This window comes from Lactuca sativa, chromosome 6, assembly GCF_002870075.4.
Source record: "Lactuca sativa cultivar Salinas chromosome 6, Lsat_Salinas_v11, whole genome shotgun sequence".
Lineage (NCBI taxonomy): Eukaryota > Viridiplantae > Streptophyta > Magnoliopsida > Asterales > Asteraceae > Lactuca > Lactuca sativa.
Window position 1 is genome coordinate 171,347,560 of NC_056628.2, and position 16,737 is coordinate 171,364,296.

At 35.3% G+C, this 16,737-nt stretch overlaps 1 protein-coding gene across 1 annotated transcript; it reads left to right on the forward strand.

The window, feature by feature from the left end:
- Positions 1-1,439: 1,439 nt before the first annotated feature.
- LOC111901920 (L-type lectin-domain containing receptor kinase S.6) lies at positions 1,440-3,835 on the forward strand. The gene has a single exon (XM_023897777.3). The coding sequence runs from the start codon at positions 1,676-1,678 to the stop codon at positions 3,728-3,730; it is 2,055 nt and encodes a 684-aa protein (XP_023753545.1). The 5' UTR covers positions 1,440-1,675; the 3' UTR covers positions 3,731-3,835.
- Positions 3,836-16,737: the final 12,902 nt, after the last annotated feature.

A 16,737-nucleotide genomic window follows, 5' to 3' on the forward strand; every position in this document is an offset into this window, starting at 1 on the left:
TACGAGCTCTGTTTTCGACGTTCATTTTTTTCATGCGTAGGTAAAAACAAGATCTACAACTTTCATTTAGACTCTATCGGCTAATTCTCGACCGATCTTAAATTTAACAGTAGGAGGAGATTAGACTGTTAAATGACCACGAAGAATTCGTAACTCCTTCATACAGACTCCGTTTTCGTCTGTATTTTTATGGTTGAGTTCCTATTAATGATATCTTCAACTCTCATTAAGGTTGCATAAGCCAAAAACCGCTCGAACTAAAATTTGAGTTTCGGGTCGTGCACTGCTATGTCAAATCTTAGAAAAATCATAACTTCCTCATACGAAGTCAGATTTGGGCGTTCTTTTTTGTATGTTCTCGGTTTAACATATACTACAACTTTTGTTTAGATCACTAAAGCTAAAAAGTCATCTATCGTAAATTCACTACTTACTTCTTCCGGTGCCGTGCTGGTTTTGCCGAAAAACTTCGACGGGCCGTAACTTCTTCGTTATAATTCGGATTCCGACGTTCTTTATATGTACGAAACCCTTGAGACATATTCTACAACTTGGTTAAGATTATTTATTCTAAATAATCTTTTGTCGAAAATTCGTTTTCGACCCCTATTATCTCTAAATTGACTAGCCCGGATCTACGGGCGTTACAGCATGCTAGGTGTAATCAATCAAACACAAGACATTAACCAACAAGAAAAGTCTAAATCAATAGAATAAAACCATAAGTTCCAGCTTCATCTAGCTAACAGAAGCAACTAAATTTAACTACTCATATTAACAAATAAACTAAAACGAGTCATAATCGTAAGCATGTTAAAGTACCAAACTAGAAAGTCAATTATGAACTTCTTCCTCATCCTTGCTATTAAAACAAAATTCCTAGCCTTCTATCCTTCTGAATATCGACTTCTTGAACCCTTTTCTAGCCACCCAACCTCCATATATATATATATATATATATATATATATATATATATATATATATATATATATATATATATATATATATATATATATATATATATATATATATATATATATATATATACTTGCCATGGAATCGTAAATAGATTCTTGTTTCAGACAGTGGTACCCTGGAAAGTAAGTCTGAAATGTACGAATATTCTTATTACGGACCAAAGCTACAAAATAATTACCCTAACTCTAAAAACTATATTCCAAAGAAAATGATCATTTTACATAAACAAATTTAAATTGATTATTATTAATTAAATACACGCTTATAAAAATTAGATTACTCATTTTTCCCTACAAACTATATTTAAGAGAAAATGATCATTTTACGGAACAAATTTAATCGGTTATTATTATTAAAATATCCTTTTATAAAAGCTAGATTACTCGATTTTCCCGCAATTTGCGTTATTATTGTAATTAGAGAAAATATTGATGATATATATCTATTTATATTTCTCTTTTCCATTTCCCTCCAAAGTCCAAACTTTTGTTGCAGGTTTCCGCTTCAGCTTTCCCCTTGTTGGTCTTATCCAAAATTGATTTTGGAAAATGAATCCAGAAGTCTCTCTGTTGCGACTCGAATATCATCTTGTTCGACACCTCTTTATTCCTGTTCATATTCCTACAGTTCATACTTTTTGCATCATCGATTATTTCTCCCTCCATAAGCACTCTATCTTCTTCATTCCATTATAATATGATTATTAAGCTCCTATTTCTCTTCATCTTCTTCTTCACCTTCACTTCATCATCACCTCCTACTCCGCCATTAAACTTCACCATGTTCGGCACTACCATTCTCAATCAGACCTCCATCACGCTCACTCATCATCACAATAACTGTATCTCAAATCCACCAGATTCAAACATCGGAAGAGTATTCTACAAACACCCAATTCGATTTCTTGATTCTTCATTCAATTCCACCGATTCTTTCTTCACCCGTTTCACGTTCACCGTCATCCCTCCGCCGCCTCCCTGTCTCTCCGGCGAAGGAATTGCGTTCTTGATCACGTCGGATTCAAACTCCTTGTCACGCTCAGTTGGGTCTCTTGGTTTACCTAAACCAATCGATCTGAAAACACTTGATTCTTCGTTCTTGGCTGTGGAATTCGACACCAATTTTGACCAGGGTCTTGACGATATCAACGACAATCATGTTGGGGTTGATCTGGATTCCATTGTTTCTGTAGCTTCTGTGGATTTAATGACAAATGGGATCAATTTGAAGAGTGGGAAACAGATAACAGCTTGGATTGAGTACAGAAACCCAGAAAAGATCATCCAGATTTGGGTCGGGTACACCCAGACCAAACCTGAAAACCCCATTCTCGTATCACCTATCGATCTTTCAAAACGATTCAGTGGTTATATGTATGTGGGTTTCTCTGCTGCTAATGGAAGAGGATCTGCAACACATTTGATTGATAGTTGGTATTTCAAGACGTCGGAATCTATGTCTCCGATCATCGACATTGACGCCATTGGGCCGGGAAACTGTTTTATATGTTTTCCGGTGGTTCCTCTCACAGAAGAACACGAAACGGGTTTACCAAATAATCATCATAAAGACAAAAGGGTGTTTCAATTAGCTGTCGGATTATTAGCTCTCAATCTGATTTTGATTCTTTTAAGTGTGGGTTTTGTAGTGTTTTACATGTGTGTATTAAAGAGAAGAAACCAGATGCAAGATCTCATGGAACAGGGCCAAATCCGTACGTTTCAGGAGAAAAAAATGCCCAGAAGATTGGAACTCTCTGTGATCAGATCAGCCACAAAAGGGTTTAGCCGGAATCAAATTATCAGTCAACGGCCTTCTGCAACTGTGTATGAAGCCAATCTTCCGCCGTATGGTAACGTCGCCGTGAAAAGATTTCGCCAACCCACCAAAACAGGATCATTTGGGAGTCAATTCGCTGCAGAATTCGCAACAATGGTGGGTTCATTAAGCCATAAAAACCTAATGCAGCTTCAAGGATGGTGTTGTGAGCGAAACGAATTAGTCCTGGTTTACGAATACATGCCCAATGGATCACTCGACAAGATTCTTCACACTCGAATAACTCCCAGTAGATTGAATTTCGGAACGAGATTGAACGTTCTGCTCGGAGTTTCATCGGCGTTGATCTATCTACACGAAGAGTGTGAACGTCCGATCATCCACCGGAATGTAAAAAGCTGTAACATAATGTTGGATGTTGATTTCACTCCAAAATTAGGCGATTTCGGAACGGCGGAGCTTTACGAGCATAGCTCGAGGGCGAGGGAAGCGACGGTTCCGGCGGGCACAATGGGCTACCTTGCTCCTGAATACGTGTACTCCGGCGTCCCGACTGTGAAAACCGACGTGTACAGTTTTGGGGTGTTGGTGCTGGAGGTGGCTTCAGGGCGGCGGCCAGTGGATGAGAACGGGACAATGATGACTGATTGGGTGTGGGATTTGTGGGAGGATAAGGAATTGGTTGCTGCTGCAGATCCTAATTTGATGGGGAGATTTCATCGGATGGATATGGAGATGATGTTAATGGCTGGGTTGATATGTGTTCATCCAAATTACGAGATGAGACCCACCATGAAGGAGGCGATGCGGATGCTGCAAGGTGGGTTACTTCCAGACTTGCCGGCGACGAAGCCGACGGTGATGATTCGGTCGGTTAATTTTGACAGGTCGCCGGAAGCGGTGGTGAGGTGTGGTGTTGACGAAGGTATGACGTCATGGGGAACACCAAAGAGTCATTTTAGTAAACATTAGATAATTCTTGTGGATTTTTTTACTGGATTTTGTAGTCAGTTTGTTTTGTAAATGCTACAATTTGTTTTCTATTGATATCCTTACAATTTTAACTTGATTAATTCATTTCATCTCCATAAACAAAAAAAAATACTATTGTTTTTTATAAATAAATATTGAACATTTATCTCTATGTTATTTGTGAGTTCGAGTCATTGAAGGTCCGCATGTTATTATTTCATTTTAAGTGAGCAGTAGTACACATAACCTGATACCACATAAATGCTATTTTGTATCTAAATAGTAAATACTCCTCAAAAAGCAAATCAAGCTCCATATTTCAATGCTTGCTTTTAGCCCATTAAACACCACCTTCTTAGCCCAACGTAATCTTTAACCCATAATATCTTACCAATTAACTGCAATATGTTATAGGAAAAATATTAAATGAAATAAACATGTATTTAAGACAGTAAAAAATATAGAAAAGATAAGATTGCTTTGGTGTGTATATCAATCTTTAATATTTCCTTCAAACTCATCTTTGAAATGGATCAAACATTTTTAATTTTTAGATAAATTAGAGTGTTGAACCCTAATTTAGTGATTTTGTAAAAATATGCAACTTGTTCGGTTGTTCCTTTGATGTAGTTTCTTTATTTTGACAAATTCATCTAAAACCTTTTCTCTAACCTAATGAACATTATTTTCAATTAGTTTGGTCCTATCTTGAAATACAAAATATATAAGATTTGAGCTCAATTGAATTGTTGAACTGTTATCACCCCAAATTTCAACTAGACATTGAGCTTTAATACTCAAATCCTTAATAGTTTTATAATCCAAAGTAATTCAAATGTTACCGTAGCCAATGCCCTATACTCGAAGATCTATAGATTCTTATATGTTTTTTGCTTTTCTACGATGCCAAAGATTCTCATAGAAACACACAAAATGCGGAAATGGACATTCATGTGCTTAAACACCTTCCCCTAAGCATCAACATGAGCAATTAAATTCAAATTATCAAAAATTTTAGTGTAATTTTTTTTTTTCATATTAAGTTTCAAATATCTAAAAACTCTATTAGCAAGTCTTGAATGAGACTTCCTAGGAGTGTAAATAAATTAACTTAAAGTTTGGATGGCAAGACAGATATAAGATCAAGTATTAGTAATGGATCAAATGAATTTCGGGCAAAGCAGCAAAAGAAAAAATTGTTTCTATTCAAGGTTGACTTTGAAAAAGTTTTTGATTCAATTAACTGGGGATACTTGGACTGTGTAATGGATCAAATGAATTTCGGGTGTAAATGGAGAAAATGGATATCAAGTTGTCTTCTGCAAAAGCTTTTGTCTTGGTAAATGGCTCACCAACCGATGAATTTCAAATATCTAGAGGGATTTGTCAAGGTAATCCTCTGTCACCGTTCCTCTTTATCTTGGGCATGGAGGGACTGAATATCGCTATAAAGAGTGCATGTGAAAAATCACTACTACGTGGAGTCAAATTACCTAGAGGCGGCCCCTCAGTTTCACACCTTTTCTATGTTGATGATGTGATATTCGTTGGGGAATAGCACATTAATTGCATGAAAAACTTATCTCGTATCCTGAAATGTTTTCATATTTCTTCAGGATTAAAAGTTAACTTCTTCAAATCATGTTTATTTGGTGTGGGGGTATCAAAGACAACATTGTCTGATACTACTCAGGTTCTTTGTTGTTTACATGGAGAATTTCCATTTTCTTATCTGGGGGTCCCGGTTGGTGCCAAATGGCTCTGAAGAAGAACCGGAAGCATGTTCTAGATAAAATCTCTTCTAAATTATCAAGTTGGAAGGCCACTTCGTTGTCGTTTGGTGGCCTCCTCAACCTCATTAAATCTGTCTTGGACAGCCTCCCTACATATTACATGTCTCTCTTTAAAGCTCCAGTGGGGATTATTGAGCAACTTGATAAGATCAGAAGGAGGTTCTTATGGGGAGGCAGTGAGCTTAAAAAGAAAATTCACTTGGTTGAGTGGTCTATAGTTATTGCGCCAAAATCAGAAGGGGGTTTAGGTGTTGGTTCGTTATTCGCTCAAAACATTACCTTGTTAATCAAATGGTGGTGGAGAATTATGAATGACAAAGGAAGTTTATGGAAAGGTGTTATTATGAGCATTCATAATTTGTACAACAAACTGGCATCGTACATCGCGAGAAAAACATCAAATGGAGTGTGGTGCAATATTTCCAAGGTTGTTAGAGCTCTTGATAGTCTGCATATTGATTGCAAGGATATTTTTGCCCTTATCCCAGGTTCGGATGTCAACATTTTATTCTAGAAAGATTCTTGGTGCAGTAACATTCCATTTCACCTCAAATTCCCTCACTTATATTCAATCGAAACAGATAAAAACTGTTTATTGGGAGATAGAATTTCTAGCAATGGCTTTTCATGGATGTGGAGATTTGAACCAACTAGTTCAGAAGAATTAAACGAACTACTACAGCTATATACAAATATTGGTAACTTGAATACCAAGCAAAAATCCAAATTTGGGTTCAGATTTTCCCTTAATCCTAGTGGTGAATATACTGTGAATTCAATGAGAAAATTATTGGAGTCTAAATTAAATCCTTTTAAAGGGGCAACAATTTAGTGGTCAAAGATAATTCCTCTGAAGGTGCGATGTTTCATATGGAGGTCGGTGTTAGGTAGAATACCGGTGGCTGAAACCTTGGTTGTAAGGGGGATAAATACCTCCAGTACCCTGTGCTCTCTCTGTAGCATAGAAACTGAAACGACTGATCATTTGCTCATTACTTGTGGCTTTTCTAGAGTGGTGCAACATTGGATATTCAAATGGTGTGGATTGGAAGACATTATGTTCTCAGGTGTTAGAGAATTCATTGACTTCGCAGCTACTTGGGGAAAGTGTCCTAGGAAAAAGTAGATCTTAACCACGGTGTTCTATTGCCTTGTTTGGAACATTTGGCTATCCAGGAATGACAAGATTTTCAAACATATTGGTGTAAATCCTACAAAAATCGTTGATAATATAATTTCGCTCTCGTACATATGGTGCAAGCATCGAGGTGGCAATAGTTGTGGTAATTGGGTTGAATGGAGCGTTTCGCCTTTCACGCATTTTTCATCTTAATTTTCATGTTTGCTCTTTTGTTCCTGTTTCCTTTTCATGTTTGTACTTGGTCTCCTTGTAACTTCTTGCTATAAGAGTGCCCCTTTTAATGATATTTGTTTTTTCTAAAAAAAAATGAACTTTTGATACCTAGTAAAGTTTATTAATAAATCATCATTTTCATCAACTCATTTACTACTAATTACAGTAGATAGATCTGGAGGTGTGTTTGGTTTACACCTGAAGAGACCATACTCATATAACAACTCTAAAGTATATATTCTTTTACTTATACAAATTCCCTTGGAAAACTTAACATCTAAATTCCTACAAAAAACTTTAGAGAGCTCAGATCTTTGATTTTGAATTTTGTTTTCAAAGATGATTTAACATTTTCAATTTCACCATCTGAATTTCCTATGATATTATATCATCAACACATACTAAAAGAGCAATAAAACAGTTTGATCTTTTGTTAATGTAATTAGTGAGTAGTCCATCTTACTTTGACAAAACCTATATTCACGGAAGAAAGAAACTAACCTTTCCTTCCACTTTCTAGGGTGTTGTTTTAGATCATATAAGGATTTTTGTAACTTTCAAACTTTAGAATCAGCCTTTGAAAAATAATCATAACGCAAATTTCAACATATAAAAATGCATTATTTATGTCAAGTGATATAAATTCCATCCATTACAAACAAACAAGAGAAAGTAAACATCTAAGTGTAACAGACTTAGCAAAATGCGAAAAAATCTCATGATAATCAATCTCTTCTTTTTGTGAATAACCTTTAGCAACTAAATGAGTTTTATAACGTTTTACTTCCCCACTAGATTTATATTTAATTTTGAAAACACATTTACAACCAATTGGTTTTATGTTTGGAGGAAGATCAATAATTATCCAGGTTTGATTGCGATAAAGAGTGTCCATCCTTTTATTCATGGCATCAACCCAATTATGATCGTTACAAGATTCATGGAAGTGTTTGGGTTCAATAGTTTTATTAAGGTTATATACAAAATATTAAGTGTTAAAATCAAGAAAGGAGTAATTAACAATTGTTTTAATCTTATATTTATACTTTCCTTATAGAATAAAATCATCTAACTTATCAAGGATTATAAACACTCTACCAGATTTCCTAAAAACTCCTAAACAACTACTTGGTGTAACACTTACATATTCATATTCAATTAATTGATCCGCTCTATTATTTTCAAAATCATAATTAAACTTATCAACACTTTTGTCCCTCAGAGTGCAAGTGTTTTAAATTCTCAGCTGAGAATTCCAAGTCAAAAATTGAGTCTACACTTGAGCCATCGACATCGGACTTTTCAAAATGTAATGTTGTTGTTATACCATGACTACAAAGTTCTAAATTGTCATTTTTAGCAGAAGCATTTGGATCACCTACACAATGATCAATTCCATGACTAAAATTAGAGATTTCATCATCAGGAATTAAAGTGACATTGTTATAAAAAAAAAACCTTATTGAATGACTTTGATCATAAATAGTCTCTCTATTAGGTGAATCGGGCAACATGTTGAATGGAAAACTATGTTCGTAAAACTTCACATGCATGGAGAAACAAAGTGTATTAGTTCCCAAAGTTAACAATTTATATCCCTTTTAAAACTAGAAACATACATTTGATTCAAATTTATCATGTACATTTAACTTTATAGCAAAGTAAAACCAAAAACACATAAATGACTCAAATAAGGTATTTTACCATAAATCATATCAAATGGGGTTTTCTCTTTTAAAACAAAAGATAGAGTACAGTTAATAAGATCAGTTACTCAAAGTACAACATCGTCCCAATAGTTAAGAGGAGTCTCAATTTGAAATAATAATAATCGTGCAACATTAACAGTTGTTTATGTTTACTTTTAGTAATACCATTTTGTTGTGGGGTATACACATGTTAGTAAATATATTTTGGGGTACAAGATTTTTTAATTATTTGTATATCATTGGCTAGAAAAAAAAACCATAACTCACATATGCTTCTTCGTGCTCCTCACAATTGTTTGTCCGTCACCTTGTTCTTCTCCTCGGATCTTCATCACATTGTTCTATGCAACATTTAATTCTTATGTGTTTATTATCATTCATCTAATTCATTTCGGATGATGGTGTTCGAAATCTAAAGAGTATTCTTGCATAACCTTGCGTTGTTTCTTTATGCTTCAACAGATTCCACTGTCTTTTTACACCCGTGTGCCTTTCATAATAAGTTCGCCACTACGTGGTTGTCCCTTAGGGGCAGACTTATCTTTTTTTAATCAATAGTTGTTGGGAAATGGCCATAAAGATACCTAAAAATCATCCCAATTCTAATAATATATAAAAACGTTGAAGACAATAATGTATGTGGAAAACTCCAAAATTGGAGAAAACCACCGACCTACAAAGATAAAGATATGTTAAATGATAAATTATAACAATCACATAAACTAATTTCAAGTTGTTAGTGATTAAGGCTTAGGACCAAGCCCTTTAGGGTTTAGTAATTAGGGTTTGAGTATTCTCTATATATTATGTAATTGTTTTTGAATAATCAATAAATCAATCTATTATTTTTCATCGTATCAAAGCTCCAGGTTAAAACCCTACTGATCGCACCCCCAACTGCCACCCACTACCTACGATGACCTTCTCAAATAGTTATCGGAGGTACCGTAATTATGCTTAAATCCCCCCCCCTCCGCCATTCTCCAATCTCCTTTCCTTTTTATCCTCGTAAAGAAAACCTCTCTCATATAAACAACCATCATAACCTTTGTTGCCTTCTATGATGTCTTTCAATGTCATCTTTGTTGGACCATTAGTTCTTCTCTACCACCTTTGCATAGAGTTCTAAATGCTAAATTCGTCACCACCATCATTGCATCAAGATCTGGTTGTCACCGATATTGTCGTTGTCGCTGCGTGCAGATCCAGTGGTCGTCGTCGCTACTAATGATGTGTCAAGTTCTTGATCTCTGTTGGCCTCCATTTTCTACCTTTTTTTATCTTCATCTATGTTTTTGTTTTTTTTTTCAGTTTAATTGTCTCCTTCCGATAATGTAACATCTTTATATTGAGGTATTTTCATTGTAAACCCTAAGTATGAAGATTATTTGCATTTTAGCCCTTGTGCATGAGAAGTGTTGCGAAAATGTCCATAGTGGCATTTTTTTGTAAATTATGGGTGGATCTCACGTGCGCTGGGTGTACATAGCGTATGTTGGGCGTACATGCCAGAACCTCAAACCCTAATATTTAGGGATTGGACCCTATTTAAGCATCCTTAAGTCCCTAACATGTCTTCTTTCATCAGCCCCCAACTCACTTTCGTCCCCAAGCAAACCCTAACCCATTTTAGAGTATTCTTGAGCATTTTGTGTGTGGTTTGGTAATCTTGAAGGATAGAGGAAGAAGATAATATCATCTTGGACGAGTGAGACTCTTTGGATCCAGAATAGCAACATCATTGGCATCATTTGGAGGTAAAAAGTTGTGAACTTAGTTAAGAGTTGTTTATATCTTGTTTAGTTATGGAATGGTGTTCTTTTGGTCCCATAAGTTTGGTATTATGAGTATGGTTTTCTCTAATCCATATAATTTGTCCTTTCAAACATTTTGAAGCATCTAGAAGCATAAAATCTAATCATGATTGTTAAATTCCTTCCATGCATGAGTTTCAAGGTCTTAATGGGTTAAGTAGTTAGGGTTTTTGTGTTTAGGCACTTAATGGCCATGAAAGAACATAAAGTTAGAAACCTTATGGTTAAGGACATTAGTTTAGGGTCATATATGAGAATTAGACAAAGGAGATTAAGAGGATAAGCTCTTAATAGAAGGATTAAGGGAAGGCTACGTACGTTGGGTGTACGGATTGCTACACTGAGCATACTAGGTCAACTTTGCATTTTTTGGTCAAGGGATGAGTACACTCCGCGTACAGGCTGAGTACGCCCAACGTACTTAGTTGTGTTAACCAAGTTTGACTTTTTGACTTTGACCAAGTTTGACCTAAGGGTATTTTGGGTATTTAGGTTATATTTGAGATTTGTCACTATTTAATTAATAGGTGACGGGTGAAGTTCAGATTCAAAGAAGAGACCTATTTAACTATTTGTTCAGACTGAGATGTGAGTTTTCCTCACTGTAATTGTGAGTTGAAGGCACCAATGTCGGCCCACTAGGTTATGTATCATGGTATAGAGGATGTTGCTATGTTGTATTGATCTGTTAGATCTGTGTTCTTGTATATAGGATGTTGTTATGCCATAGTGATATGTAGATCTACATGTTTGCCTGATTGGTTATATGATTATCAGCTTGTTGGATATATATTGTCTGTTATGTATATGTTGACATAGTATGGTTAGGTTGAGTCAATACTACTTTGTGCGGAAGCCAACAAACTTGGGAGTAAGCCAGACTTAAGTTGTGGTCCTGGAGAGCAATCCATACTTATGTTGTGGGCTCGGGAGCAAGCCAGATATGAGTTGTGGGCCGGAAGGCAAGCCAGACTCATGTTGTGGGCTCAAGGGTAATCCAGTATGTTAGTTGTGGACCCATTATGTATGTTGTTATATGTTTGTGTATTGGTACTTTGGGGGGACTCACTAAACTTTGGATTACAGTTTCAGTTTATTGTTTAAGGTAGTTCAGATTATCGTGGGAAAGTGAAGGTGTGATCATGCACATCTTCCTGTTTATATGATATTGGATTTTGTGATACTCTGATTATGATTACACTTTTGAAAACAATGGTTTTGTAAACACTTTATGGTTAAAATGGGTGGTCTTTTGAAAATTTTAAATTTTTATGATTTTTGGGTTGTTACAAATAAAACTGAAGAGGTGTGTTTGTGATTAGGGTTTAGGCCCAAGCCCTTTAGGGTTAAGTAATTAAGGTTTGAGTATTCTCTATATATTATGTAATTGTCTTTTGACTGATCAATAAAGTAATCTATTATCTTTCACAAGCCCCCCCCCCCCCCCCCCCCCTAATTACACCCCATATTTAGGGTGAGCATCAGGCAGTTCTTCGGATTTTCAAGTTAATCGATTTTGTGTTTGTCTTCTAAACTAGTAGTAAACCGAACCATATTATCTTTGGTTTTTTGTTACTCGGGTTCGGTTTGGTTATCTCAAATTTATTCATTTTGTATTTTTTTTACTTTTAAAATAATAAATTATATCAGCTTCCTTAATCACATTGCTGTTGAGGAATTGCCTCAAATATCTCTAAAATTATTACAAATCCAATAATAGAGAAAATAATTAAACACAATAGTATATATGAAAACTACAAAACTTGAGAAAACTCGTGGGCCTCCAAGGTTAAGATCCCACTATATGATAGATTATTACAATCACATAAATTAATCTTTCAGCCCCATCCCCCCCCCCCCCTCATCTCCTCCCAAAAAAATACATCTACACTTAGGGTGAGCACCAATCGATTTTTCCAGTTAATCAGTTTTGTGTCTAACACCCAAACTATGTGAAAAGGTGAACCGTATGATCTTCGACTTTTCAATTTCTCAATTTCGAATTGTTCACCCCAAATTAGATTTTTATTTTTTATTTTGGAAACAATCATAAATTATATTTATATTAGACAAAAAAAAATTGAACCGCGAAATATAATCTACTCCTAACCTACCACCTATGTCCACGATGGGACTGGAGCCATCGACCTCTAAGAGGGAGGGCAACACCGAATTTGCTTTTTTTTTTCTTATTGTGAAATAGTCATAAATTATATTTATATTAGATAATTTTTTTTGAACTGGCAAATATAATCTACTTCTAATCTACCACCTAAATCCACGACAGAACTTGAACCGCCGACATCATAAATTATATTTATATTAGATAAAATTAATTAAGGATCAAAATCATTAATTGTTTATGAACAAAAAATTAACTTCGCTTATGTATGGTAAATTATATTAAACTATCAGTAGGTTTAAAAATTAAACCTACTGTATTTTAAAAATTAATTGTTTATGAACAAAAAATTAACTTCACTAATGTATTTTAAAAATTAAACTATCAGTAGGTTTTCGGTGATCCTAGAATAAAAAAGGTTTACCACGAAACCGAACTAGATGGCCATCCAACTTGAAAACTGAATTATAACCTTATAACTCGAACCCGTCAAACCAATTAAGGTGTGGTCCATACGTTTTTTTGGTAAGTAATGTTCATCCTTACACAATTATAATTGTTCTTAACAAAGAATAACACCCTAGGCTCTAACGGGTCTAATAACAACTAATATGTTTTATTTTGTATTTAGTTTTATGTATTTTTTAAATATGAGTGAAAAAAAGTAATTTTGATTAATGTTATTAAGATGTGTTTAAGAAAATTGAAGCAAAATTTACTTTGTCACATGTAAACAACAAACAATTGTATTAACTTTATAAAGAACACCTAATTGTCAATCAAATTACAAATTCAAAGACAACAAACACGATTGAACAACCCAATATACAAATTTTGAACTACTTATTGTTTAGGAATATAAGACATATTTTTCCCATTCGTCTCTTCTATTATGAAATTTTACATACATAGAGATACAAATATTTATATAAAGAATATAAGATATTATCGTATTAAAATTACCCATGATATAATCCACGAAGTAATCCTCTGAGCGTGGGTTTATCCAGTACTCGAGTCTCCATTTTCTAAATACTCATGAACGTTATAGCAACGCAATTGCTATGTCTAAACTCCTTAGACAATCTACAATCCCTTTCACGACAGTCTTCATTCACTACTTACTTCCTAAAGTATGAGCGACTGTGGAGCTTCGAATAATCAAATTATTCAGGAAGTAAAACATGCAAAACGAAACATAAGAATAAATAACTGACAAATATAGTAAACAAACTCATAAATAATCTATATATTCAATCCCCAAAATCAATTACATATATCCTGTTACAAGTTTCAAACTAATCATCTAACTACTAAAGCTAATTTCATCTCTCAAACCAATGCTCCTAGCATGTTGACTATGTTTAACCCTACTTAGATCCTTTATGAGAGGATCTGCAAGGTTGTCTTCTAACGAAAATTTGTTTACTATGAGATAAACTACTTTAACTCTATGTCTGATATAATGGTCCTTTCTATATATATATATATATATATATATATATATATATATATATATATATATATATATATATATATATATATATATATATATATATGTCTGGATTTACCATGATCTCTCGGTTCTTTGGTCAAAGCAACTGCTCCTTCATTATCGTAGAAAAGTTCCATTGGCTCCTGAATGGTCGAAACTACTCCAAGATCACTGATGAAATTCTTCAGCCAAGCCGCTTCCTTTGATGCTTCACTCGCTGCTACGTACTTTAATTCACAAGTAGAATCAGCCACCGTGTCCTACTTGAAACTTTTCCAAGTGACTGCTCCTCCATTTAATAGAAACACCCAACCAGACTGACAATGAAGATTGTCTCTATCTATTTGAAAGTTGGCGTCACTATACCCAGTTACTCTTAGTGTATCACTACCACTAAGGACTAGAATCAGATCCTTTGTCCTTCACAGATACTTGAGAATGTTCTACACTGCTATCCAATGAGCTTTGACAGGATTTCCAAAAAAGCAAATGACCATGCTTAAAGCAAAAGACACATTAGGGCGAGTACATGTCATAGCATACATGATCGATCCTACGGTCGAAGCATATGGGACTTGACTTATTTCTGCTATCTCTTCATCTGTACTAGGGCTTTGAGTCTTACTCAACTTGGCATTACTTCAAATAGGTAGCTCTCCTTTCTTGGAATTTTCTATACTAAAAAGTTTTAGTACCTTATCTAAGTATGTACTTTGGCTAAGACCAATTAGTCTTTTCTTTATATCCCTTAATATTCTTATCCCAAGAATATAGGTTGCCTCTCCCAGATCCTACATAGCAAAACACTTTCCAAGCCAAGACTTTACCTATTACAAAGTTGGAATGTCATTTCCTATAAGGAGTATGTCATCAACATACAATACTAAAAAGGTTACTATACTCCCATTAGCCTTGACATACACACAAGACTCATCCTCACTCCTAGAGAAACCAAATTCTTTGACTTTCTCATGGAAGAAAAGATTCCAGCTACGAGACGTTTGTTTCTATCTATAAATGGATTTTATAAGCTTACACACTCTATTAGGAAACTTTGCATCTACAAAACCTTCTGGCTGACTCATGTAAACATCCTCAGCCAACTTACCATTAAGGAAAATGAATTTGATGTCCATATGTCATCTTTCATAATCATGAAAGGCAGGTATGACGAGCATTATCCTAATAGATTTTATCTTGGCCACCGGTGAGAAGGTCTCATCGTAGTCAATCCTTGGGGTTTTATTAAAGCCTTTCATAACCAGTCGTACATTGAAAGTGTGTACCTTTTCATCCATATCGGTCTTCTTCTTAAAGATCCATTTTCAACCAACTGTCTTTCGTCCAGGTTCTTGATCAACCAAATTCAATACTTGGTTATCATACATAGACTTGATCTCGCTATCCATTGCCTCTTTTCACTTGGTAGGTTTAGGGCATGCCATTGCTTCCCTATAATTAGTTGGCTCATCCAAATTTTCCAGTGTACCATTACTGATAAATATGTCACCATCCGTCGTTATATGGAAACAATAGAGCGTATGTGGCATGCTAACTCTACTAGATCGGCGAAGAGGTATTGAATTGTCAATGGGTTCAATAGGAATCTCATCCTCTGGTTGAGTGCTAGTATCTTCTAAGGTTCCTTCATTGGTTGACTCTTGAATCTCTTCTAGGTCAATGGTACTCCCACTACCCTTTTTACATATGAGCTCTCTCTCGTAAAAGACTCCTTCGTGCTACAAATACCACGTTCTCACTAGGTTTGTAGAACAAATATCCAAAAAGACTTTTGTGGGTATCCAATGAAATACCTCTGTCACTTCTAGGTTCTAGCTTGTCATGAGTCTCTCATCTAACAAAAGCTTCACAACCCCAGACCTTGATATGTGCTAACGAGAGAACTTTTTTTGTCCACGTCTCGTGAGGTGTTTTAGAAACCTTCTTTGTAGGGACAAGATTAAGGATATGGGTGGATGTATCTAAGGCATCCCCCATAAAAGAAATGGGAATAGAATCTCAACCCATCATGGAACAAACCATGTCTAACAAGGTCTGATTACGTCTCTCAGCCACACCATTAAGTTGTGGTGTCCTAAGAGGAGTCAATTGTGAAACAATTCCACATTCATTGAGATAGTCGTGGAACTCGATACTAAGATACTCTCCGCCTATGTCAGATCGAATCGTCTTTATCTTCATGCCCAATTTATTCTCGACTTCATGTTTAAACTCTTTAAACTTTTCAAAGGTTTCTGATTTATGCTTGATTAAGTACATATAACCATATCTGCTATAATCATCTATAAATGTCACATAAAATCGGTTAGCATCCCTTGTGGTGGATATGAAAGGCCCACACACACTCTGTGTGTATGAGATCTAAAAAACCCTCACCTCTTTCACAAGATCCAGAAGTGTGATTTTGTCATCTTCCCCAAAGAACTCTGGAGCTCCACAAGCCTTAAACTCCCAAAATGAGGGTGTTCGTGCTCCTAACTAACTCGCAACAATCTCGGATCAAAATTCCCCGAGCCGCTCATCCAGATGCTCCATGATCCCCTCCTTGATGGTAACAAACATCACAAGAGTATCATCCAAGATACCACGAGTGATATTGGCCACATTGAACTCTCATAGCCTCTCATCAATCGGTTTTGTGCCCGAGCCAGAACCAGAACATCAAGCGATCACCACCATACTCAAATTAAAATACAAAC

Coding starts and splice junctions, on each gene's coding strand:
- LOC111901920 (XM_023897777.3), top strand. CDS start 1,676: ATGATTATTAAGCTCCTATTTCTCTTCATCTTCTTCTTCACCTTCACT.